General features: G+C 41.5%; 1 protein-coding gene across 4 annotated transcripts; it reads left to right on the top strand.

Annotated features, from left to right (window-relative positions):
* Positions 1–2,126: 2,126 nt before the first annotated feature.
* nelfb (negative elongation factor complex member B) lies at positions 2,127–26,262 on the top strand. Of its 4 annotated transcripts, XM_020489700.2 has the most exons (22): positions 2,127–2,364; positions 5,984–6,101; positions 6,755–6,905; positions 7,105–7,264; positions 7,432–7,659; positions 8,028–8,297; positions 9,451–9,570; positions 10,922–11,056; positions 12,744–14,089; positions 18,868–19,028; positions 19,160–19,259; positions 19,427–19,657; positions 20,395–20,580; positions 20,744–20,856; positions 20,957–21,059; positions 21,184–21,279; positions 21,468–21,610; positions 21,991–22,097; positions 22,193–22,334; positions 25,090–25,198; positions 25,564–25,731; positions 25,930–26,247. In XM_020489700.2, the coding sequence occupies exons 9-21, from the start codon at positions 13,988–13,990 to the stop codon at positions 25,720–25,722; spliced, it is 1,752 nt and encodes a 583-aa protein (XP_020345289.1). In that variant the 5' UTR covers positions 2,127–2,364; positions 5,984–6,101; positions 6,755–6,905; positions 7,105–7,264; positions 7,432–7,659; positions 8,028–8,297; positions 9,451–9,570; positions 10,922–11,056; positions 12,744–13,987; the 3' UTR covers positions 25,723–25,731; positions 25,930–26,247. The 4 variants fall into 4 exon arrangements, with proteins under 4 accessions (XP_020345289.1, XP_031686109.1, XP_020345293.2 ...); XM_031830249.1 differs by having other exon boundaries at positions 25,564–26,262; XM_020489699.2 differs by having other exon boundaries at positions 2,128–2,364; positions 9,451–11,056; positions 25,564–26,262.
* Positions 26,263–27,030: the final 768 nt, after the last annotated feature.

Genomic DNA, 27,030 nt, shown 5'->3' on the forward strand with positions numbered 1-27,030 from the left:
TGCCCTGGCCTTCCAATGTGCAGCAGCAGCCTATGTTAGTCCTCAGGGACCTGGTACCAGGCCCGGGGGATGGAACAGTGACAGTGTTGTTCTTAGAGAGGAAACATCAGGTTGTTTTTGGTTGGACCAGAGCTGGCCCTGCAGGAGAGAGGAGTGGCATTGCCTGACTGGCTGGACACTCCTGATTTATCTGTGCATTTCAGAATTACGTTCCTAACCTCTTCACCTCTATGCTATTTATATTATGTTTTCCCCCTGCTCTGTTCAGGCAAACACCCGTGCGCCTCACCCCTCGCCCAACTCCAGTACATGTTACCAGCTCCAGTGTAATCTAAAGTTTGGCTTGAACGCCACACCACACACTGTTTTGGCCACACTGGAGAGCAAGCATTGGGGAGGCTTGGATAAATTCTGTTGTACTGCTGGACATTCTGGGACACATCAAACAGCATACTGTACATACTTTGAAACTGTTTTTAAATGACGTTATAGATTATCTATGCCAATCTAACCACACATTCATTCAGCCTTTGAAGACAAACTAGGAAGCACAGCTCCTCTTCATCAAAATGAAACCACAGCAAACACACAACCTGAGGTCACTGACTCCCTGGGAGGTGTGGCATTCTATTCGTCTCTTGAAAAATCAATCTCCTTTGAAAATGAATCATTTGACATCTGCAGGCAGATGAGCAGAATCATAGGCCTAATTTGTATCGATCTGACAGCTGCCTTTAACCCAGGTCGCCATGCTATATTGACGGATGGTTAGTCTCACGATCTTGGCTGTTGAAAGAAGCATGGACAGCAATGAAGAAGATAGACATGGAATGTAGGTTACTGCTGGTTCTGTTGTGGTTGATTTAACCAGAGTTGGATCATTTTCTCAAAGCATAGACCAGGGTATGTCTGTAGGTTGCCTCACATAGAATTGTGAGAGAGTAGCACCCTCCACTGGTTAAAATTAGAGAAACATTTCAAATGGAGGTAAATAAAGAGACAGTAATATAGTGCATATGACAAAAACTTAAGGCCATAACTTTATCAAAAGTCTAGCATTTATATTGATCTTGATATGGAATTATTCCACTCTGTCAGGGCAGCAAAACCTGACCAATAGAGATATCAAGTATAGAGAGAACATTTTCACCAATCAAGAGTTGACGTTTTGCACCATCGATCAAAATCGGTCAATTAGCTTGATATTCTTAATCATCACAATTTTACCTGATCCGTCAAAGACGTTGTGATGACAAGATTGTGCCACAAGCGAGTGACTTATAGTTTTCATCCTAAGGGTATTTTAACAGGAAACATGTTTCTATTAAATGTGTGTGGACCTGCTGTAGGCTAATATGATCAAAATATCAAATGGCGACAGTGTTGTTGTGTGTGTGTCCTTCCAGACTTCCCTCTCACTCCATGGCGATCATGACCAGCGGAGACATCTGTAGCTTCAGACCAACTGCAGGGCACTATTACACCATCATTTCAGAGGTGGCTGACAATCTGCATTTAATATTACCCTGAATGCCTCTTAGAGAGCAAACAGCAATGGGGTGTGAATGGCAAAAAGAAAGAAGAGTTTTCCAACCACTGAAGGAACATTTATGGGTAAAAAAGAAAGCATTCTTCTGGCCTTTATGACATGGTCCTGACGTTATCACTTCAGCTGAAAAAAGGTTAAACGTGACTAATGTGAATACCAACATGATGTCATCAACTCACTGTGAACACCGTAGGATTAGTAGTACTTGTTTGGCATTTCACTGTATTTCTAACTGAAGAGTTGTAGTTTCTTGGTGGTTACTGTACACCTTAAACTCGCTCCTGGGCTAGACATGCCATTTTATCACCTGTTCTAATTTGCATTCTCTTTGGATACCTATTACTTACCCTCTGAGTGAGTATCCAAAACACAATTGTATTTGCTCCCCTTTGGGATTTTCATCCTACTCAACACTGTCATTCAATCAAATAATCTCTTCTCCAGAGTAAATTCAGGTTTTATCACTGGTGTGTTTACCACCGCTGTGGGTCCATCATGAAAAAATATCAAATTATTATCAGGGCATGTGTTGATAGGACAATGGATCTGGCCAAACCCACATCTGCACTCTCACACACAAGCCTTTCGCTTTCCTCATGCATGGGCTCGCTGTTATTCTTATTTTTCCTGGCACCGGCTGTGGCACCAGTAACTGGCTCGTTTGTCGGTCTCTGTGTCAGAAGCGACAGGGCAGCCTCATGAGTACCCAGTACCGTCAAGTCATAGCCCCGGCCGTGTTCCTGCTACTGGGAATAGCAGGGATTCTACTGGTCGTCATCCCGATTGACGACGTGAGGGAACCTCCACAATTCATGGTAATAACGTTCGTTACCTTTTCTCATGTTTACGGGTGAGAAAATGAAAGTAGTTACCGTATTTGCATACACCTGTCGATGGGTGGTTTAGCCAATAATTTCACGACATAGTCTAGATAAAATTAGAGAAAATAACGTTAGGGCTAATGTGATAACAGTATTATATAATCTTACACAGGTTGTTTAATTAAAGCACCAGTTGGTGCCAACTGTTACAAATATAATATTGTCTGTAGGCTATAGCCCTACAGCTGGCTTGTAGGACTGAAAAGCTGAAAATATGTTGGTTATGTTATGAAGGCATGCGATAATAGAGGCTAGGAAAACAGGACTATTTTTGCTAACATAAGATATAATAGCATTTAGCCTACTATAAATAACATTTGTAAACAATATTCTTGGTGTTTTTGCACTATGGTTACTTTCTAAATGTAATCAGTTAAGTTACTAGTTACCCAAACTCAGTAATGTAAAATGATTACATTGTTACTTTAAGATTACTTTCCCCTTAACAGGTATTAGAAGAAGGCAAAAATATACAGTACCAGACACAATTTTGGATGCACCTACTCATTCAAGGGTTTTTCTTAATTTTAAAAATATTTTCTACATTGTAGAATAATAGTGAGGACATCAAAACTATGAAATAACACACATGGAATAATTGTTTGGGGTGGCAGGTAGCCTAGTGGTTAGAGCATTGGGCCAGTAACTGAAAGGTTGCTGGATCAAATCCCTGAGCTGACTAGGTATAAATCTGTCGTTCTGCCCTTGAACAAGCCAATTTCCCTGGTAGGCCGTCTTGTAAATAAGTATTTGTTCTTAACTGACTTCCCTAGTTCAATAAAGGTTACTTGTAGTAACCAAAAAAGTGATAAACATATCGAAATATATTTTAAATGTGAGATTCTTCAAAATAGCCACCCTTTACCTTGATGACAGCTTTGCACACTCTTTGCATTCTCTTAACCAGTTTGTTGGGAACGGATTACAGTTACCTTTTTTTTGTAATCCATTACATTACATGTAATCCATTACTCCCCAACTCTGGGGGTCACTGGGAAACCACCCAGGACTACAACTCAACTGTTATTCCAAAGTCTTTATCAGGGGTCCATTCACCAACTTGCTATTCCTCACAATTAAATCTGTGTTTTTTATATCCACTGTTTGATTTGAATGTGGGTTTAATGTTGCTTTCCCTCTTAACACAAAGGAGCAGGGGGAACTCCTAAAGTGGTGATGATATGCATTGCCGCAGGGTTCAGAGTTCTGCATTAGTGCATCACAATTGCAATTCATATCCAAGCTATTGTTTGTCAATTGAAGACTTATACTGAACAAAAATATAAAAGCAACATGCAACAATTTCAAAGATTTTACTGATATACAGGCCCTGATCTATGGATTTCACATGACTGGGAATACAGATATGCATCTGTTGGTCACAGATTCCTTAAAAAAAGGTAGGGGCGTGGATCAGTAAGTATCTGGTGTGACCCCCATTTGCCTCATGCAGCGCGACACATGTCCTTCACATAGAGTTGATCAGGCTGTTCATTGTGGCCTGTGGAATGTTGTCTCATTCTTCTTCAATGGCTGTGCGAAGTTGCTGGATATTGGCAGGAACTGGAACAAGGCGTACATGGAAACTGGAACACCCTTCATGTAACAAGACACCATACACACCCAAAAATGCTCAATTGGTCATATGTCTCACGAGTATGCATTCCATGTAAGAACTGGGACATTTTAAGTTTCCAGGAATAGTGTACAGATCCTTGCGACATGGGGCCATGCATTATCATGTTGAAACATGAGATGATGGCGGTGATGAATGGCATGACAATTGGCCTCAGGATCTCATCACGGTATCTCTGTGCATTGAAATTGCCATTATTGAAATGCAATTCTGTTCATTGTCCGTAGCTTATGCCTGCCCATATCATAACCCCACCACCACGAGGCACTCGGTTCACAACATTGACATCAGCAAACCGCTTGCCCACACTACCCCATGCATGCTGTCTGCCATCTGCCCGGTACAGTTGAAACCCGGGATTGATTTGTGAAGAGCACACTTCTCCAGCTTACCAGTGGTCATCGAAGGTGAGCATTTTCCCACTGAAGTCAGTTACGATGCCGAGCGGCAGTCAGGTACAGATCATTGTGTGGACGCAAGCACGCAGATGAGCTTCCCTGAGACGGTTTCTGACAGTTTGTGCAGAAATTCTTTGGTTGTACAAACCCACAATTTCATCAGCTGTCTGGGTGGCTGGTCTGACGATCCCGCAGGTGAAGAAGCCAGATGTGGAGGTCCTGGGCTGGCGTGGTTACACGTGGTCTACGGCTGTTAGGCCGGTTGGACGTACTGCCAAATTCACTAAAACAACATTGGAGGCTTCTTATAGTAATTTAATGTTAATTTCTCTATCTGGCAAATGCTCTGGTGTATATTTCTGCAGTCAGCATGCCTATTGCACACTCCCTCAACTTGAGACATCTGTGGCATTGTGTTGTACAACAAAACTGCACATTTTAGAGTGGCATTTTAAAGTCCCCAGCATAAGGTACACCTGTGTAATGATCATGCTGTTTAATCAGCTTCTTGATAATCAATCCACCTGACAGGTGTGGCATATCTTGGCACAGATATCTTGGCACAGCAGAAATGCTCACTAACAGGGATGTAAACAAATTTGTGCACAAAATTTGAGAGGAATAAGCTTTTTGTGCTTATGGAACATTTTGGGGTTCTTTTATTTTAGCTCATGAAACATGGGACCAACCCTTTACATGTTGTGTTTATATTTTTGTTCAGTGTATTTTATGCCTCATTCAGTAGAATACGATTCATTCTTGGAATCTGTAGAAATAATGCTCTCTAAAGCATGCCGAACCGGTTATATACAGTATATTCCCCATTACAAAGGCAATACAATAAACCACAAATGCAATATTATTTATACTATGGATATGCAAAATGTGGAGTTAAAAAAGTTAGATCAAATTTAACAATTAAACAAAGACATGTCAGAGACACACAGATACTGAAACTTGGAGATGAGTAAACCAGCATTTCTGCAATTTGGCAATGCAATGCACCTGGACTGCACACTTGTTCATATACAGATCTGCCTGACATGCAGTATCTTGCCTAATAAACCCAACCTCAGAGCATACACTGGAAAACCTTTTTGAAATCAAGCCCAACTTCAAAGGGAAGCATAAAAGGAAGGGATGAAAGAGCAGAAAATAAAGGGAAAGATGTAGAGAGAATAAAAGATATGCATGCCTCTTTTATTCAGCAAATGTTCTATTGTCCCTTTTGGTTACTTTTATCCTTTCTTTCTTTCTGTCCTCATCAGTTACTTTGGTGACCTTTTGTGGCCGTACTGTACCAGATGTTGGTCAGCGATACTTTGACTTTGGGAACCTTTCACTGTGCAGGGGAAATAACACACATTTAGAAAATAAAAGCACTGAAATGTCAACAGGTGTAAGATGTACAATACATTTAAAAAGTACTGTAGTTTTGCCAGGTAAATTCTGAAACGTGTATTGCTTATTTACATTTAGTCTGTTTCTCTGACTTTTCCAACCGTTCTGTCTGTTTCAGTATGGAGTTGTCCTGGATGCTGGCTCGTCCCACACTGCCATGTACATCTACAAGTGGCCAGCTGATAAACAAAATGGCACTGGCATTGTCACTCAGCACAGCGAGTGCCATGTCAAGGGTAAGAGCGCTTTTGCTAATACATTATTAGGTATCAACCCCTAACACACCCACTAAAACTGAAGAGATTGCATATGTTAATGTGACACACACAATATCCACTTCGCCTATTTCAGGGAAAGGTGGAGCTATTACCATATTTCTCATACCTATCCATTCCAAATCTACATGAAATGCCTAGGGTAAGGTCTAGTATTGGATTTCGAATTCAGTAGTGTCTATCAGAGCCAGAAAGTCTGCCACTCATCCAGTGTTGGAGTGTTCTGGAAACTTTCACTTCTACTTACATTTTTCTCCAAAGGAATGAGGAATGACCGGTCAGAGACATTCATATTACAGAAGTGATTTTTCACAGTCATTATTTTTGTATAATTTCTGTTTAACTGAGTGGCCAGGTTCCTGTTTTTGTGCCATGTACGCTGTTTGCCCTCTACATTTCTTCCTCTAATACTAAAGTTTGGTTTCAGTTGAGCAGGTTACCATAGAAACACTTGTGAAATTGTATTCCATCCATTCAGATACATGTTCTCTCACGTGAAAGAAAAAAGGTCAGGCACAAGTCAAAATTGGCAGAAGTCATGTGCACTTTGTGGTATTTCTTTTCTGATTCCTATTGTATTCTACTCTATTATTTTCTGTTGTATACCTACCCAGGAGGAGGGGTATCCAGCTATGCAGGTGAGCAAGGGGGTGCAGGACGCAGTCTGGAACCCTGTCTGGATCAGGCTTTGAAAGACATCCCCAAATCCAGACACCACCTCACCCCATTGTATCTGGGAGCCACAGCGGGTATGAGGCTTCTGAAGTGAGTGGGCAACACACCATTAAATGTACTTTCAGATCAGATACACAGTGCAATAGCATCTTCCATTCATGGATTATTTGAGCTGTCACATTAGAATGACTAATGAATGGCTTTATACTTAATGTATGTTGGATAATGACAACATTTTGATAGGAACAGATCTAGACAATAATGTATATTTCCTCTCTCTTTCCCACAGTATATCCAAGCCCATAGAGTCAGAGAAGATACTAAAGGAAGTTGGCAGCAAGCTGCATACTTATCCTTTCGACTTCAGAGGGGCGACCATCTTGAGTGGACAGGAGGAGGGGGCATATGGCTGGGTCACTGTAAACTATCTGTTAGAGAACTTTATCAAGGTGAAGCTCCAGAGTCCACATCAGAGCCATTCAAGACAACTGAGGAATAAATGTTAAGCAGTGTTGGCAATGTAGATGAATAAGAAACATTGGTTTGTTGTTATTGTTTCTCAAGACCAACTGGCTGTCATTTAAATGTCCTTTTCATTCTTTCTTTTGTCACTTAGTATGGCTTTGCGGGGCATTGGCTTAGTCCTGGCAGAGATACAGTGGGTGCTCTGGACTTCGGAGGCGCCTCCACTCAGATTACCTTTGAGACTGCAGACGTGGTGGAGGACAAGAGTAATGTCATGGAGCTGCGTCTTTATGGTAGAGACTACCACCTATACACACAGAGCTTCCTGTGCTACGGCAGGGACCAGGTCTTACGCAGACTGCTGGCTCACTTGGTCAAGGTAACACACGTTCTCCTAAAACACAGTAGCATTACAAACATAGAATGATTGAGGGCATCACAAACCAAAGTGCATAATGATTGTAAAAACATAGATCAATGTTAGGCTCAAATATTGTACATCACAGGAGGTTGGTGGTACCTTATTTGGGGGTGAACGGGCTCGCTGTAATGGCTAGAGCGGAATCAGGGGAATGGTATCAAATACATCAAACACATGGTTTCAATGTATTTGATGCCATTCCATTTGCTCCGTTCCAGTCATTATAATGAGCCTTCCTCCCCTCAGCAGCCTCCACTGCAACTTATATCCATTTATCATGAGGATATGTCTACAGAGGTATGTATTTTGTCTCCTCTGTCTCTCAGAATCAAGGTGCTGGGCCCCATGTATCACACCCCTGCTATCCAGCAGGTTTCAATGTCTCCATGAAGTTGGACAAGGTGTTTGACTCCCCATGCACGGTAGACCAAATGCCCACTCCCTACAGCCCCCAGGACCCCCTGACGGTGATTGGAACTGGGCATTACCAGCACTGCCTGGGCAACATGTCCAAGATATTCTCCTTTGACAGGTGCTCTTTCTCCAAGTGCTCCTTTGATGGAGTCTTTCAGCCCAACGTCACTGGTAGCTTCATGGTGAGGAGGATCCCCTGCATGGAACGCACTTTAGGATCAATACATGGTTCACTGTCAGAATAGATCCCATGTTCTTTCAAATGTACACAGTATCCTAGTATTTAGTTCCAATGCATTCGGAAAGTATTCAGACCCCTTGACTTTTTCCATATTTTGTTACATTCGGGGGGCTCCCGAGTGGCGCAGCAGTCTAAGGCACTGATTCTTAGAGCAAGAGGCATCACTACCGTCCCTGTTTCAAATCCAGGCTGTATCATATCTGGCCGCCCTCAGGGAGTCCTATTGGCCGACGCACAATTGGCCCAGGTTTGGCCGGGGTAGGCCATCATTGTAAATAAGAATTTGTTCTTAACTGACTTGCCTAGTTAATTAAATATAAATAAATCATTACAGCCTATTTCTAAAATTGATTAAATATTTTTTTCCCCTCATCAATCTACACACAATACTACATAATGACAAAGCAAAAACAGGTTTTTATAAATGTTTACACATTTACACATACATTTACATAATTATTCAGACCCTTTACTCAGTACTTTGTTGAAGCACCTTTGGCAGCTATTAAAACATCGAGTTGTCTTGGGTATGACGCTACAAGCTTGGCACACCTGTATTTGGGGAGTTTCTCCCATTCTTCTCTGCAGATCCTCTCAAGCTCTGTCAGGTTGGATGGGGAGCGTTGCTGCATAGCTCTTTTCAGGTCTCTCCAGAGATGTTCAATCGGGTTCAAGTCCGGGCTCTGGCTGGGCCACTGTAATAAATTTGCACCATTTTTTTGCTTTGTCATTATGGGGTATTGTGTGTATATTGATGAGGAATTAATTTTATTTAATCCATTTTAGAATAAGGCTGTAACGTAACAGAATGTGGAAAATGTGTCTGAATACTTTCCGAATGCACTGTATGTACTTTGGTACAAGCTATTTAACAATAAGATGCATTGATTTCCTTTCAGGCAAGTATTTATTTGCTGACTTTTGGTCAGAACAATAGGGTTTTATGTTTTCATTCATAGGCTATGTCACTGTATGCCATTGCATGTAGACAAATCCCACAGCCGCATGAGATTAATTAGACAGGCTAATCCTCTGGGTATTGCTCTGATGTCAAGGGGCTGATTGAGCAATCTGTTTTATTTTCCTCTCCACAGGCGTTTTCTGCCTTCTTCTACACTCATGTCTTCCTGCAGCGCACCACTGGCATCACTGTAACATCCCCCACTCTACTGGAGGGAGCCACCCACACTGTCTGCAACATGGGCTATCAGGAAGTACTGTACTGCTGGGCTCAGCTGACTGACTCAGGCTATTCTTTGACAATTTATCTATGTAATACACTTTCGTTGAAACAATGGTTTTCTCTTATTTTCACAACACGTGCTATCTAGAACCTAAAAGGGTTATTCGGCTGTCCTCATAGGAGAAACCTTTGAAGAACCCTGGTTCCAGGTAAAACGCTTTTGGTTCCAGGTAGAACCCATTTGTGTTCCATGTAGAGACCTTTTGAGTACCATGTAGAACCCTTTCCACAGAGGGTTTTACATGGAACCCAAAAGGGTTCTCCGTGGAAACAAAAAGGGTCCTTTGGGTACAGTCGAAGAACCCTTTTGGAGACCTTTTTTTTAAAGAGTGTACAGTGAATCTCGTATTACAGCAACTGAGTCAAATAGCATAAGAGGGTGGATGTTCTCCCAAATGTTGAATGCTGGGAAGAAAATATCTACTTAGGCTGTGAGGGTGAGCCTTAATTATGTTACCTGGAGGGTAGCAGGCACTGCACAGGATTATCATCTGAGTGAAAGGAGATCTAATAGTCAGGGAATTTAATTCCATTACTGGTATTTTGGATGTTTTCTGAGAACTTATGAAAATGTCCTGTTGATGTGTGTATCAAAGGATGCAGGTGGGAGGAGCTATTGTAATGGCTGGAATTTTGTATTATTATTTATCGGGAGCCATTTGATTTTAGGGCTCCCGAGTGGCACAGCGGTCTAAGGCAATGCATCTCAGTACTAGCGGCGTCACTACAGACACCCTGGTTGGAATCCAGCCGTGATTGGTGGCGCACAATTGGCCCAGCATTGTCCGGGTTTAGCCCGGTGTAGGCCGTCATTGTATATAAGAAATTGTTCTTTACTGATTTGCCTAGTTAAATAAAGGTTACATTTAAAACCGAAAGGTTGCTAGATCGAATCTTCGAGTTGACGAGGTAAAAATCTGTTGTTCTGTCCCTGAACAAGGCAGTTAACCCACTGTTCCTAGGCCGTCATTGTAAATAAGAACTTGTGCTTAACTGACTTGCCTGGGTAAATAAAAAATATTGGGGAGAGCCGTTGTGCTGTGAGGTGTTTTTTTAAACCAGGCTTGCTGTTCATTTACGCTATATGAGATGGGAGTTCCATGCAATCATGGCATGTATAATACTGTACATTTAATTTAATTTGTTGTCTGGAATGGAATCAATAGAAACAAAGTGTTTAACTCCGTTCCATAGATTCCGTTAGTCTTTACAAAGATCCCATCCTCTTATAGCTCCTCTCACCAGCAAGTGAACAGAGGAATACTAAGAATTCTATGAAATGAACAATGTCATCTTTTTCTAACCCCCCTCCACATAAACAGATGCTAGAGAAGGCCCCAGACCAGAAAGGTCGTCTACAGGATTACTGTGCAGCCTCTGTCTTTATCCAGGTCCTCATGCTCCAAGGGTATGGCTTTGATGAGCTCTCCTTCCCTCGGATCTCTTTCCAGAGAAAGGTGAGCAGCAAAGTAAACCTTATGAATGTTTGAATCTATTTCAATTAGAGATGCACGATATATCGGTGAACATATCGCAATCAGCCGATAAAGCCAACATCGGTATCGGCAGATGTCTCGTTTAACGACAGCATTCCTAAACTTGCCCACAATGTCTGCTGTGTGGATCGAGCAGTCAACAAGTCAATTGAAAGAGTAACACAATTTCAGTGAGACAGCTCAAAGGCGAAATCCATTACAGCCAAGATAATGGAATTCATTGCCCTTGACAATCAACCGTTCTCTGTCTGGGTGATGTTGGCTTTCGCCGACTGGTAGAGCACCGGTTAACACTACCAAGTGCCTAATTTTCCGATGTTGCCCTACCTGAGTTACACAGTAATTGAGTCAGTTATTAGCTTCACAACATACATACTATGGAACGCGTTTGGGCCTGTGCATGTCAAGAAAAAGATACAGTAGCACTGTCAAAGCTGTACAAAAAAGTCAGCAAACACTGGCCACGAACGATGTGTTTACAATACCGCGTTGGTAATTAAGCATAATTTGCTCGACCGCAACTACTCGGGTAGCTAGCTTTAGCTTGGTACCTAGCTAGCACCAATACAACCAGCCTGAAAACAATGACCAGCAACAACTGCAGTCATTTTCATTATTCTTAGCAATGATTTAGAAATCCTTGTAAGTATTATCTAGGTTGCCACTTGTTGTTCGAATATTGAAATTAAACTTCAGTTAATTAAGATAAATAGCTAGCCAGCTACTTAACTCTTGCTCAAAGCTAACGTTATAAGCAGCCTATTAGCTTCATCTGGCTAGTGAGGCTCGACCGGACCAGGCTATGTGTTGTGAAGCTAGCCACAATAAGGATTAGGGACAATAGTGGAATTTGCGGTTTGCCTTCAAAATAAAAGTATGTCATTGACAGTGATGCAAATGAATACAAATAGTAGAATTATGGCATACTTTTATTTTTGGGGGAAGAACATTGTTTGCATCCATGAGTAGGTGCGTGAGACAATTTTACCAGCATAATAGCATACGTATCGATGAATCGTTGTGACATGAAATACGAGTCATAGTGTAATTAATGTGTAATAACTCGGTAAAAAATGCATGAAAGCGTCATATTCAGGTCCTGATTGGACTGAACAAATTAACAACGAAACAGCATAGGAAGTAAGTGAAAGAAATAGGTTTTGATTATGTTTCACTGGTAATGGGGACATACATAAATGGCAACAAAATAACGTTTTGGTCTGTGTGGTACGTGTGTAACCTTTTATTTAACTAGGCAAGTCAGTTAAGAACAAATTCTTATTTACCCTGGCCAAACCCTGACGACGCTGTGCCAATTGTGCGCCGCCCTATGGGACTACCAGTCACGGCCAGATGTGATAGATCCTGGATTCGAACCAGGGACTGTAGGGACGCCTCTTGCACTGAGATGCAGTGCCTTAGATTGCTGCGTCCATGTGTGTGTGTTAACAATTTAACTGTACTAGAGTGCTTAAACGTCCGCCTAAATGTTAAATATCGTATATCGGTATCGGCCAAAAATGTCATATTGGTGCGTCACTAATTTCAATGCAATAAAAGCTATTTCCATATAGATGTTTAATGTACCCATTGACTACTGTATTGAATTTGGAGTCCAGTTATGGTTTGATTTTCTTATTTTGTGCAGGCGGGAGACACCTCTATTGGCTGGGCCCTGGGTTACATGCTGAGTCTGAGCAGTCTGTTGCCAGGGGAGAGCATGGGACTGAGGAAGGCTCTGCGCCCCGAGGCCTGGGCTGGTCTCATCTTCCTCTTTGTCATCCTCATCCTCATTGTGTCTGGATATCTTCTACTAAAGATCTGCCAAAAGAAGGACAGTGACAGCATCATCTAAGGTCTTCAAAGCACCATTTGGTTACTGTTCTCCCCAAACAGAATTATGCACTTATCAGTCCTAGAGTTTGTCATTCCAATGTCACATATTTTAGAGGAGGCTACAGGAGAACAGTGTATATCCAAATTTACAAAGAGATATTTCATTTGAAGTCAGATGTATTGTTGACCATTTATACTACATTTTGTACAAGTGTTTGATATTTGGTAATGTTTAAATGATTTAATGTCATGTACTGTAATTCCAAACCATTCTATCTCGAGTACATGTTTTATAATCAAGGAAACTGAGGATAGATTTGTAGTAGCCTATATGCAGGTATGTGAGAGGTTAAATTTAAGTGCTTACAATGCTGTAATGCAAGTTAGCCATCTGAATTCATGAATTGTTTTTTTTGTGCGGTTGTTAGACTGTGTTAACTCAGGACTCTGTTGTTTGTGTGTGTCATTCTTTGCTAGCATGTCATAACATTTTAAATGAGTTACATTTATTGCTTTTTCCTTGTTGATAATCTGTCATTTTGACAGACCGTACCAAAGCAAGACTAAAAAGAAAAGGGAACCAAAATAATAAAAATCGATGAAAACCACAATTTATTATGTATTCTCTGGCTGATGTGACCTCTATGAGTAGTCATGGTGGTCATATCAATGTTTTGACATTACGGTGACAGCTAAACATTTTGCTTTATTAAAAAAAATCAATTTTTAATTGGAAAATCACTTCATAGAGTCCTTAGACTTAGATAGTCTTGTTCATGTCCCTGTTGACTGTTCCTAATTCATGTTGTATTCTTGAAATGGTTGACGAAATCCGGGATCCCATATGTCATTCTATGGAGAAGCGGAAATAATTGCGTTTCGGATTGTTTGTGCACATCGGCCTCTTTACTGGGTGCACTGCTTACATGAATCGTGCGTCATTAGCTAAAAAATAAATTATCGAACTTGTAGTCATTCGTTTACGAATATATTGCATTATTCGCCCTATGTTTCTTTAATTAAATGTATGTGTAGTTATATCGTACACAATTTAAAATGTTTGCGGGCCTACCTGAACTTGGGATATCCAATGGCGAGGATCTAAAAGAAACATTGACTAACTGCACAGAGCCTCTGAAAGCCATTGACCAGTTTCAGGTAAGCTAAGTAGCTTTATTTAGCTAATCACAGCTAAACATGATGATACCAGCGGATCTGCAAAGTAGTTCAAGCTATGCGCTGTGTTCATTATTGACCATAATTATAATTTAAGTGGGTAGTTAACGTACCGCTGTCATTTAAACAACGTTAGTCCAATAGTCTTGCACTAAAATAGCCGTACGTTACTGCTACTATATTTCAAGTATTCTATTTGTTGACGAATTGGCTCTAGCTGCCAAACACTCCACTAAACGTGAACCGATTCTCAATTGCGGTATGATTCTAGAAACAAAGCCCTCTACTTTCATAGCCGGTTTTAACACCGTTGCAGCTAACATAATGTTTCAGTGACAACAAAGCAAAGGCAGTATAGCCTTTAGATGAGGAGGTGGGTTAGCTGACGTCACAAAAACGATGTGGACACTTCAATGGGGCAGAAGTCCGTGAGTAGTTGTGATTCTGGATGGCCAGATAACGTTAGCTACCAACAATGAAACGGCCATGTACGGACTCGTTTCATCTTGTTCATGATACCATGTTGTTGTTTTGAGATATTTCATGTCAATGATAATATGTTAAAAAAAATCCAGTAGCTAGCTAACCAGCAACTGTAACGATGTATTTGAGACACGTGCTCATTGTGCAGATGTAAACTATATTTCGTCTCATATGTTTAAAAAAAAAATGTTTTACATGTGAACAATCTAAACCAGTCCCATAGTTGCAAAATAAAATATTCCTCAACTGCTTGCCGTCGACTCCCATTTCTGGGTCTCAAGCTTCGATTCCGCTAGGTATTGACTCCTACGATTCAGTATTTTTGCAATGGAGGAAACTTTGCCGTAGTCTATCTACTACGAGAACACAAACGTGCATCGTTCACAGCAAAGAAAGGGCAAGAGGACAGGGTTGCCAGGTCCAGTGTTGTCAATTTAGCGACTTTGTTGCTATATTTAGCGATTATTCAGACCCCTCTAGCGATACATGTTAAAAAAGCACGTATCGTTCTCAACGAGCAGAGGGTGCTGCGGTGGGCCCCCGCTGTAAAAGCACCAGTCTCAACGTCCACAGTGAAGAGGCGACTCCTGGAACCTGGCCTTCTAGGCAGAGTTGCAAGGAAAAAGCCCTATCAGACTGGCGAATAAAAAGAAAAGATTAAGATGGGCAAAAGAACAGACTGGATAGGGGATTTCTGCCTAGAAGGCCAGCATCCCGGAGTCGCCTCTTCACTGTTGACGATTATTTTTTATTTATCCGTTATTTTACCAGGTAAATTGACTGAGAACACGTTCTCATTTGCAGCAACGACCTGGGGAATAGTTACAGGGAAAAGGAGGGGGATGAAAGAGCCAATTGTAAACTGGGGATTATTAGGTGACCTTGGGATGGGGAATTTAGCCAGGACACCGGGGTTAATAACACCCCTACTCGTACGATGCGACTGGTGTTTTGCAGGTACTAAACTCAGGGAAAAAAAGAAACATCCTCTCACTGTCAACTGCATTTATTTTCAGCAAACGTAATGTGTAAATATTTGTATGAACATAACAAGATTCAACAACTGAAACATAAACGGAACAAGTTCTATAGACCTATGACTAACATAAATGGAATAATGTGTCCCTGAACAAAGGGGGGGTCAAAATCAAAGTAACAGTCAGTATCTGGTGTGGTCTCCAGTTGCATTAAGTACTGCAGTGCATCTCCTCCTCATGGACTGCACCAGATTTGCCTGTTTTTGCTGTGAGATGCTACCCCACTCTTCCACCAAGGCACCTGCAAGTTCCCAGACATTTCTGGGGGGAAGGGCCCTAGCCCTCTCCCTCCGACACAACAGGTCCCAGACGTGCTCAATTGGATTGAGATCCGGGTTCTTCGATGGCCATGGCAGAACACTGACATTCCTGTCTTGCAGGAAATCACACACAGAACGAGCAGTATGGCTGGTGGCATTGTCATGCTGGAGGGTCATGTCAGGATGAGCCTGCAGGAAGGATACCACATGAGGGAGGAGGATGTCTTCCCTGTAACGCACAGCATTGAGATTGCCTGCAATAACATGAAGCACAGTCCAATGATGCTGTGACACACTTCCCCAGACCATGATGGACGCTTCACCTCCAAATTGGAGGATAAACGGGAATCCGATCATCACCCCTGATGAGACAAAATCGCGACTCGTCAGTGAAGAACACTTTTTGCCAGTCCTGTCTGGTCCAGCGACAGTGGGTTTGTGCCCATAGGCGATGTTGTTGCCGGTGATGTCTGGTGAGGACCTGCCTTACAACAGGCCTACAAGCCCTCAGTCCATCCTCTCTCAGCCTATTGCGGACAGTCTGAGCACTGATGGAGGGATTGTGCGTTCCTGGTGTAATTCGGGCAGTTGTTGTTGCCATCCTGTACCTGTCCCACAGGTGTGATGTTCGGATGTACTGATCCTGTGCAGGTGTTGTTACACGTGGTCTGCCACTGCGAGGATGATCAGCTGTCCGTCCTGTCTCACTTTAGCGCTGTCTTAGGCGTCTGTCTTAACGACCGTTCCACAGGTGCATGTTCATTTAATTGTTTATGGTTCATTGAACAAGCATGGGAAACGGTGTTTAAACCCTTTACAATGAACATCTGTGAAGTTATTAGGATTTTTATGATTTATCTTTGAAAGACAGGGTCCTGAAAAAGGGACGTTCATTTAATTAAGCTGCCAGTTGAGGACTTGTGAGGTATCTGTTTCTCAAACTAGACACTCTAATGTACTTTTCCTCTTGCTCAGTTGTGCACCAGGGCCTCCCACTCCTCTTTCTATTCTGGTTAGAGACGGGTTTGCGCTGTTCTGTGAAGGGAGTAGTACACAGCGTTGTATGAGATCTTCAGTTGCTTGACAATTTCTCGCATGGAATAGCCTTCATTTCTCAGAACAAGAATAGACTGAAGAGTTTCAGAAGAGAGTTCTTGTTTCTGGACATTGTGAGCCTGTAATCGAACCCACAAATGCCGATGCTCCAGATTCTCAACTAGTCTAAAGAAGGCCAGTATTATTGCTTCTTTAACCAGGACAACAGTTTTCAGCTTTGCTAACATAATTGCAAAAGGGTTTTCTAATGATCAATTAGCCTTTTAAAATGAAACTTGGATTAGCTAACACAATGTGCCATTGGAACACAGGACTGATGGTTGCTGAGAATAGGCCTCTGTACGCCTATGTAGATATTCCATTTAATAATCTGCCCTTTCCAGCTACAATAGTCATTTACAACATTAACAATGTCTACACTGTATTTCTGATCAATTTGATGTTATTTTAGTGGACAAAAAATGTGCTTTTCTTTCAAAAACAAGGAAATGTCTGTGACCCTGAACTATTGAATGGTACTGTGTGTATAGTTGAAAGCAAAATCCAAGCCATGAGGTCGAAGGAATTGTCTGTAGAGCTCTGCGACAGGATTGTGTCGATGCACAGATCTGGGGAAAGGTACCAAAACATGTCTGCAGCATTGAAGCTCCCAAGGACACAGTGGCCTCCATTTTCCAGTGAGCTTTTCCAGTTCCAGTGAGCAACCAGGGGAGAAGAGCCTTCCTTGGTCAGGGAGGTGACCAAGAACCAGATGGTCACTCTGACAGAGCTTCAGAGTTTCTCTGTGGAGATGGGAGAACCTTCCTGAGGGACAACCTTCTCTGCAGCATTCCACCAATCAGTCCTTTATGGAAGAGTGGCCAGACGGAAGCCACTCATCAGTAAAAGGCACATGACAGCCCGCTTGATGAAACCAAGATTCAACTCTTTGGCCTGAATGCCAAGCATTCTGGAGAAAACCCGGCACCATCCTTACGGTGAAGCATGGTGGTGGCTGCATCATGCTGTGGGGGATGTTTTTCAGCAGCAGGGACTGGGAGACTAGTCAGGATCGAGGGAAAGATGAACGGAGCAAAGTACAGAGAGATCCTTGATGAAAACCTGCTCAGGACCTCGGACTGAGTCGAAGGTTCACCTTCAAACAGGACAACGACCCTAAGCACACAGCCAAGAAAACTGAAGGGTGGCTTCGGGACAAGTCTCTGAATATCCTTCAGTGGCCCAGCCAGATCCTGGACTTAAACCTGATCGAACATCTCTCTGGAGATACCTGAACATAGCTGTTCAGTGACGCTCCCCATCCAACCTGACAGAGCCTGAGAGGATCTGCAGAGAAGAATGGGAGAAACTCCTCATAGAGGTGTGCAAAGCTTGTAGCGTCATACTCAAGAAGAGCTGTAATTGCTGCCAAAGGTGCTTCAACAAAGTACTGCATAAAGGGTGTGAATTCTTTATGTAAATGTAATGTGTGTGTGTGTGTGTATATATATATATATATACACACACACACACACATTTGAATATTTTTTTTATTGAGAAATGCAATGGCGGCCGCTGTGCAACTTAGAAATAGCCCATAAAATGCCACCCGTGACCAATACATTTTCACCCACCTCTTTGTTTTCAAAGTAGCACAATTTTGACAGAAAATAACCTGGCTAGCTAGCTATGTGCTAACAACAAAGGTAGCTAGCTAACGTTAACTAATGTTATTTGAATGACGAGACCTATGCTCACTAACCACTTGCCATTATTGTTCCTAATTAACACAACATTTAGATTGATCCTCTTTCTCTACTTAGCAACCTCCCTGAGTATAAATTACAATAAAATATCACTGCTTCGATTTATCAAATTAATAACACCACTATTTCACTGCATTGATTATTATCTTACCGCCGGTCTGATAATGTGTTGTTTGCAGACAGAAAATGGCATTTTGTTGCCAACTCTTCAGTCAGCTCTTCCCTTCCTGGACCTTCACGGGACTCCTCGGTTGGAGTTTCACCAGTCGGTCTTTGACGAGCTTCGTGACAAGTTGATGGAGCGAGTCGCCACTATCGCAGAGGGCAAGGATGAGGAACGGTGCGACATCTCTTTACATATGTATAGCTGGCTAATAGGTAGCTAGTAAACACCAGGTCTGTATTGCGTATCTGTTTAAACCGTTGTACATGTTTGACATGATTGAGTGTTTGTGTATTCCACCTCTACAGTTATGGTAAACTTGAAGAGCTTCTAGAGAAGAGTTTTCCACTGGTGAAGATGCCCTCCATTCAGCCAGTGGTCATGCAGGTTCTGAAACATCTTCCAAAGGTAAGTCTCTGTCTTCCCACCATACTTTTAGTGAATGCACCTTTTAACCTGCAATGCAGATCTTTTCTATTTATAGTTGTTTGCCATGTTTTCTCTCTTCAAAACACGGGTATCCTATCACAGCTCAGTATTTTAAATGTATTTCCTGGCTGACTTGCTATCAACAGGTTCCAGAGAAAAAGCTGAAGCTTGTAATGGCTGATAAGGAACTGTATAAGGTCTGTGCTGTTGAGGTGAAGAGGCAGATCTGGCAGGACAACCAGGCTCTCTTCGGGGATGAGGTTTCGCCCCTGCTCAAGCAGTATATTGTGGAGAAGGAGGCAGCACTTTTCAGCAGTGATCTCTCTATTCTGCACAACTTCTTCAGCCCCTCCCCCAAAGCAAGACGCCAAGGAGAGGTGAGCCACCCGAGTACATCTGGACCTTTTCATTGCCTTTTGATTCCCAATAGATTCTGTTCACATTCCAGTAAGGATTTGTTTTGATTACGGCCAGGAGCCTGTTATAAAAAATAGTTTTTACTAGTCAATCAACCTTTTGTCTATGAACTCCGAAGAGAGTTGGAGGTGTGTTTGAGGTGTGGTGGAAATTCTAACAGAGTGAGAGAGACTTGGTCATTTCTTCAAACAATCATCTTTATTCAGTATCAATTAATTATTGCAATAATGAGGCTACTATATATAGCTGACTCTAACAATGCTCAGCCATGGTTGGTTCAATCCCCCTCATGCAGACCAAGGAGCATCATAAGGCACTCTGGGTTCATCCTCTTGTTATCTGCACGTGGGTTGTTGTCTTAACCACACCCTGGCTTAGTTCCCCAGATGCAAAAATGATTTAGAGACAATGAGGACTTGTTCTAAACTCCTCCTGGCTATCTCTATCTCGGTTACACCCACCACGTCTTGTCTATGTAATGCGGTCTTTAACTCATTTGTCAGCTCAAGCCATCTCTAGTGACCATACGCCCAGATTAGCTGCAGGGAACTAGAGTGGAACCCATGAATACGCAGACACTAACAGCACAGAAATGTCTTCCTATTTGAGAAGTATTAATTGCTAACTATTAATATCAAATCAGGTAAATATGTAATTTTTCTCTCAGAGGCTAACCCTTTTTCTGTTTCATGTACAGGTAGTCTTGAAGTTGACCCAGATGATTGGGAAGAATGTGAAACTGTATGACATGGTACTTCAGTTCCTGCGAACCCTCTTCCTGCGTACGCGTAACGTCCACTATTGCACCCTGCGTGCAGAGCTGCTCATGTCCCTCCATGACCTGGACATCAGTGAGATCTGTTCAGTAGACCCCTGCCACAAGGTATGCTCAATTCCTAGGAAAGAGACACTGCAACTGATCTGAGTTGCCTTCTTCTGTAGGCAAACTGAAACAGAAATTGTATTGATTTCAAAAAGCATGCAAATACGGTGGTGAATGTTCTGCATGCTGATGCAGAGTGCCGTATTTATGTCTATCTTGGCAGTTCACCTGGTGCTTGGATGCCTGTATCCGTGAGAAGTTTGTGGATGCCAAGCGAGCCCGGGAATTGCAAGGTTTTCTGGATGGAGTGAAGAAAGGACAGGAGCAAGTACTTGGGTGAGAAAAGAAGAGTGAAGGAAATGTGATTGAACATGGCTTATGATTGTAGGATTCATAAAACGATGTGGCAAATGGTGTGGGTCTTCTTGCTTTCCAGGGACCTGTCCATGATCCTGTGCGACCCATTTGCCTGTAACACCCTGGTTTTGAGTACGGTCCGAAACTTGCAAGAATTGCTCAGCCAGGACGCTCTACCCAGAGTAAGACGTTCAATGTTGTCTTTTGTGGTCTTAATGTTCTTTCTATCCATTTCTATATTCTGTCAATGCTTTGGGGAAACCTACTGCCACTACTGAAGAGAGATATTTCTGTGGGAATGAACAGGACAGTCCAGACCTGATGCTGCTGCTTAGAATGCTGTCTCTTGGACAAGGGGCTTGGGATATGATTGACAGCCAAGTCTTTAAAGAGCCCAGATTGGTATGTATTCACTTCTTGTTTCCACTAGTATTATTTTATAACCATGTGTTTTTCTTCAGTGAGTTAACGAGTGTAGTATATTTCTTAGCTGGAAAACAACCTCTTTACAATTACCACTGCTAGATGGCGTAGATGTGACGTAACCAGCCAGGGCAGAGACTCATCATATTTGATTCGTTCCCCCTCAGGAACTGGAGGTTGTAACCCGTTTTCTACCAGCCATGTTGTCAGTAGTTGTGGACGACTACACCTTCACCGTAGAACAGAAGCTCCCCAGTGAGGAGAAGACCTCCCTCACTTATCCCACAGCCCTGCCTGATGCCTTCAACAAGTAAGCACTGGGATGGGCTGTCACACAGGGGATGGGGTTAGAATGGAACATGTTACTTTGGTAGACTTTGTATGGCTCCAATTAAATGTTTTATAAAAATATAGAATGTAAAACACGTCGTATTGATATTCAAAAATATACATGTATTTATTTTATTTAACCTTTATTTTACTAGGAAAACACTTTTTTTTTTCTTGTCAGCTTGGGGTTTTGATCTAGCAACCTTTCGGTTACTGGCCCAACGCTCTAATCACTTTGCTACCTGCCGCCTCCATGTGAATTTAAATTGTCAATATTATGTGCGGTGCACATGAGAGCTTTATGTTGAATGCGTTTCAATGAGAAGCCTCTGATTTAAAGTGAGTTCTCCTCTGCCCTAGGTACCTGCAGGAGAACAGGGTGGCATGTGAGATAGGTCTCTACTACACACTCCACATTGCCAAGCAGAGGAACAAGAATGCCTTACAACGGTTACTTCCCGCTTTGGGTAGGTTCTGCCCTTGTTTTGCCACAGGTTAATAATATAAGGAAATAAATACTGTTGTTATCCTGGCTCTCAACATGTTTTTCATTTAACTGCAGTGGAGACCCACAACGAAATGGCCTTTGGGGACATCTTCCTGCACCTCCTGACAGGGCACCTCACCTTGCTCTCTGATGAGTTTGGGACTGAAGAGTTCTGCTCTGCCGTGTTTGATGGCTTTCTCCTCGCCTCTTTCTCCAGGTCGGTCTTGTCATGGGTCGTACAGGAGATTACTGCAAATGTTGCATTTGAAACTGATGTAAATCTTACTGCACATTTATGAAATCTGTGACATTGAAGTAGAATATAAACAATATCTCAGGATATAAAATGAACGTGGGAAGAAAATGAAATGGCAATAGGAAGAAAATAAAAGTTAAGATCTACAGCAATCCTTTAAGTATACCACAAAAAAATATGAAATGCTTAGGATCCTTAATGAGTGACAACAAAGTATATGAACGTCATTCCATTACTCAACAATATGAAAGCAGATCTAATTAAAAGGAATAATCTTCTCATAAATCTTACAGGTAGAGTAAACCTCTTTAGAATGGCATGGCTGACAAAGTTTAAAAAAATTTATTTTCGGTAATACTAATTACCCCACTGAAGACATTCTCTTTTAAAAAGTATACTTGGTCATAAGACTTTACAGTGCATTTGCAAAGTATTCAGATCCCTTGTCTTTCCCACATTTTTGTTACGTTACAGCCTTATTGTAAAATGTATACTTAAAAGAAAATCTTCAATCTACACACAATACCCCATAATGACAAAGGAAAAACTGATTATTATACATTTTTGCAAATGTATTAAACATTTAAAAACGGACATATAATTTACATAAGTATTCAGACCCTTTACTCAGTACTTTGTTGAAGCACCTTTTTGTAGCAATTACAGCCTCAAGTCTTCTTGGTAATGACGCTACAAGCTTGGCACACCTGTATTTGGGGAGTTTCTCCCATTCTTCTCTGCAGATCCTCTCAAGCTCTGTCAGGTTGGATGGGGAGCGTCACTGCACAGCTATTTTCAGGTCCGGGCTCTGGCTGGGCCACTCAGGGACATTCAGAGATTTGTCCCGAAGGCACTCCTGCGTTGTCTTTGCTGTGTGCTTTGGGTCGTTGTCCTGTTGGAAGGTGAACCTTCACTTTCGCTCCGTTCATCTTTCCTTCGATCCTGACTGGTCTCCCAGTCCCTGCTGCTGAAAAACATCCCCACAGCATGATGCTGCCACCACCAGGATTCTTCCAGATGTGACACTTGGCATTCAGGCAAAATAGTTAAATCTTGGTTTCATCAGACCAGAGAATCTTGTTTCTTATCGCTTATCGAGAGTTCATTATGTGCCTTTGGCCAAACTCAAAGCGGGCTATCATGCCTTTTACTGAGGACTGACTGCCATCTGGCCACATTACCATAAAGGCCTGATTGGTGGAGTGCTGCAGAGATGGTTGTCTTTCTAGAATAATCTCCACAGAGGAGCTCTGTCAGTGTGACCATCAGGTTCCCTTTTTACCTATTTTGTTACGTTACAGCCTAATTAAAAAATTGATTAAATTAACATTTTTTTATTTTTATCAATCTACACACAATACACCATAATGACAACGCGAAAACAGATTTATTTTTTGTGTGCAAATTTATACAAAATGCATCCTGTTATCAATTGATCGTCCTTCAGATGTTTTTACAACTTGATTAGAGTTCACTTGTGGTAAATTCAAATGATTGGACATGACTTAGAAAGGCACACCTGTCTATATAAGGTCCCACAGTGGACGTCAGAGCAAAAACATGCCATGAATTGTCCGACTTCAACTGTATGTATGTATGTATGGTTGAAGTCGGAAGTTTACATACACCTTAGCCAAATACATTTAAACTACATTTTTCACAATTCCTGACATTTAATCCAAATAAAAATGCCCTGTTTTAGGTCAGTTTGGATCACCACTTTATTTTAAGAATGTGAAATGTCAGAATAATAGTAGAGAGAATTATTTATTTTAGCTTTTATTCCTTTCATCACATTCCCAGTGGGTCTGAAGTTTACATACACTGAATTATTATTTGGTAGCATTGCCTTTAAATTGTTTAACTTGGGTCAAACGTGTTGGGTAGTACCATCTTTGTCCCCATGTGCAGTTGCAACCCGTAGTCTGGCTTTTTTATGGCGGTTTTGGAGCAGTGGCTTCTTCCTTGCTGAGCGGCAATTCAGGTTATGTCGATATAGGACTCGTTTTACTGGGGCTATAGATACTTTTATACCCGTGTCCTCCAGCATCTTCACAAGGTCCTTTGCTGTTGTTCTGGGATTGATTTGCACTTTTCGCACCAAAGTATGTTCATCTCTAGGAGGCAGAACGCATCTCCTTCCTGAGCGGTATGACGGCTGCGTGGTCCCATGGTGTTTATACTTGCGTACTATTGTTTGTACAGATGAACGCCGTTTGGAAATTGCTCCCAATGATGAACCAGACTTGTGGAGGTCTACCATTTTTTTTTCTGAGGTCTTGGCCTTTTTCTTTTGATTTTCCCATGATGTCATGCAAAGAGGCACTTAGTTTGAAGGTAGGCCTTGAAATACATACACAGGTACACCTCCAATTGACTCAAATGATGTCAATTAGCCTACCAGAAGCTTCTAAAGCCATGACATCATTTTCTGGAATCTTCCAAGCTGTTTAAAGGCATAGTCAACTTAGTGTATGTAACTTCTGACCTACTGAAATTGTGACACATTGAATTATAAGTGAAATAATCTGTCTGTAAACAATTGTTGGAAAAATGACTTGTGTCATGCACAATGTAGATGTCCTAACCGACTTGCCAACACTATAGTGAGTTGACAAGAAATTTGTGGAGTGGTTGAAAAACAAGTTATAATGACCCCAACCTAAGTGTATGTAAACTTCCGACTTCAACTGACATATATTTTTGTGTATTCCAGTAAAGAGAATGTCCACAGACACACCCTACGCCTGTTGCTTCACCTTCACCACAAAGTGTTGCCATCTTATGTGGAGACCTTACTGAAAACCCTGGAACCCCCAAAACAGGTGGGCAAGCTGCCATTTGGATAAAAAAAATTTGTAGCTTGAAACAGGTTCCGAACAATGCATGTCATTGAGACATCTGATTAACTTGTGATGTAATCATGCATTTTCCGCATGAGAACATTGTATTAACCGCATAAGCTCAGTGATTGAGGTTAGATTCATATTTCTAGTATGTGGCTCACACTAGGTGTTGTGTATTTTTATTCATTTTTTACTCCACCTGTGGCTTGTACTGTAACTCAAGTCAGCATTTTTCTGGTTATGTCACACAGTCAGGGACATAGGAAACTCCTGGCCCTATGACATAGCTACTGTATTTCCATATTCCTCATTCTCTGTTCTCTGTGCTTGTCTGGTGTCTATAGAGCAGTGAACAGGTGAAGGAGTTGTACACCCAGCTGACAGAGAAACTGGAGGCCCAAAAGAAGAGTCCTGCCCAGCCAGACGAAGCCCCCTCTCTTGACCTGGGGCTCCATCCTGTTACTGTGCCCACGACAGCCTCCACTCCAACCACACCACTTTGAGAGGAGGAGGTAGGACGCATCGAAAGAAACAAACCTAGTGGTTTGAAAAAAGGATGCTGATATTACATGTAGAATTGAGGTCGGCTCATGAAAATGTAAAAGAAAAGAAAAAAAACGTCATAATGAACATTACAATATGCAATTTCCTCTATGGTTACTATGGTCAAGGTTTAGTTTGTTTTCTAATGCTTGGTTCTTTTTTTAAAGGTATTTTTAAGGAATGGGGCAGTCCCACTCCTTTTGTCATTTGTTTTGCTTTATTGAAGAGATGGTAAAGTGTATGAAGACGGAGGCTGGACCAAACTGGCCACAGTGCTTGTTTTATTTTAAAGCGGTCTATTTTTAAGCAGTCTTCCAGCTTTACAAATGTAATTCGATGGCAGTTATTACTTTTATTAATATGTAGTCTTGCTAAAGTATGTTTTAATATGTACTGTAGCTATCTATCTAGACTGAATGTCAATGTGTGTAGGCCTACTGTTGTTTGGTTTGTGTCAGTGGTGAATCAAGCTGTAAATAAAATCACTATTTAGAAATTAAGTCCCAAAATATTTTCAAACATTAAAGTTGCCAAGGGAAGGAATATGACTAGTACAGGAATAAAGTAATCAAACATACAGTACCAGTCAAAAGTTTGGAAACACCTACTCATTCAAGAGTTTCTTTATTTTTACTATTTTCTACGTTGTAGAATAATAGGAAAGACATCAAAACTATGAAATGACACGTACAGTGGGGAGAACAAGTATTTGACACACTCCCGATTTTCAGGTTTCCCTACTTACAAAGCATGTAGAGGTCTGTAATTTTTATCATAGGTACACTTCAACTGTGAGAGACGGAATCTAAAACAAAAATCCAGAAAATCACATTGTATGATTTTTAAGTAAATAATTTGAGTTTCGCTTTGCTTATTTGAGCTGTTCTTGCCGTAATATGGCCTTGGCCCTATTTGGTGAAATACCATCTTCTGTATACCACCCTACCTTGTCACAACACAACTGATTGACTCAAACGCATTAAGAAGTAAAGAAATTCCACAAATTAACTTTTAACAAGGTACACCTGTTAATTGAAATGCATTCCAGGTGACCGATTACCTTATGAAGAGAATTCCAAGTGTGTGCAAAGCTGTCAAGGCAAAGGGTGGCTACTTTGAAGAATCTAAAATATATTATGAATTAACACTTTTTTTTCGTGTCTTCACTATTATTCTACAATGTAGAAAATATAAAAAATAAAGAACAAACCTTGAATGAGTAGGTGTGTCCTTCAGGATTGTGTTTGTGTATATTAATGAATGACTGA

This window comes from Oncorhynchus kisutch, linkage group LG8 (genome assembly GCF_002021735.2).
Source record: "Oncorhynchus kisutch isolate 150728-3 linkage group LG8, Okis_V2, whole genome shotgun sequence".
NCBI lineage: Eukaryota > Metazoa > Chordata > Actinopteri > Salmoniformes > Salmonidae > Oncorhynchus > Oncorhynchus kisutch.

Bases quoted from the DNA above. Each gene is read 5' to 3' on its own strand.
- nelfb (XM_031830249.1), top strand. From the start codon at position 13,988: ATGTTTGCGGGCCTACCTGAACTTGGGATATCCAATGGCGAGGATCTA. The intron at 21,611-21,990 runs GTAAGCACTGGG...CCTCTGCCCTAG, and splicing joins CTGCCTGATGCCTTCAACAA to GTACCTGCAGGAGAACAGGG. The intron at 22,098-22,192 runs GTAGGTTCTGCC...ATTTAACTGCAG, and splicing joins ACGGTTACTTCCCGCTTTGG to TGGAGACCCACAACGAAATG.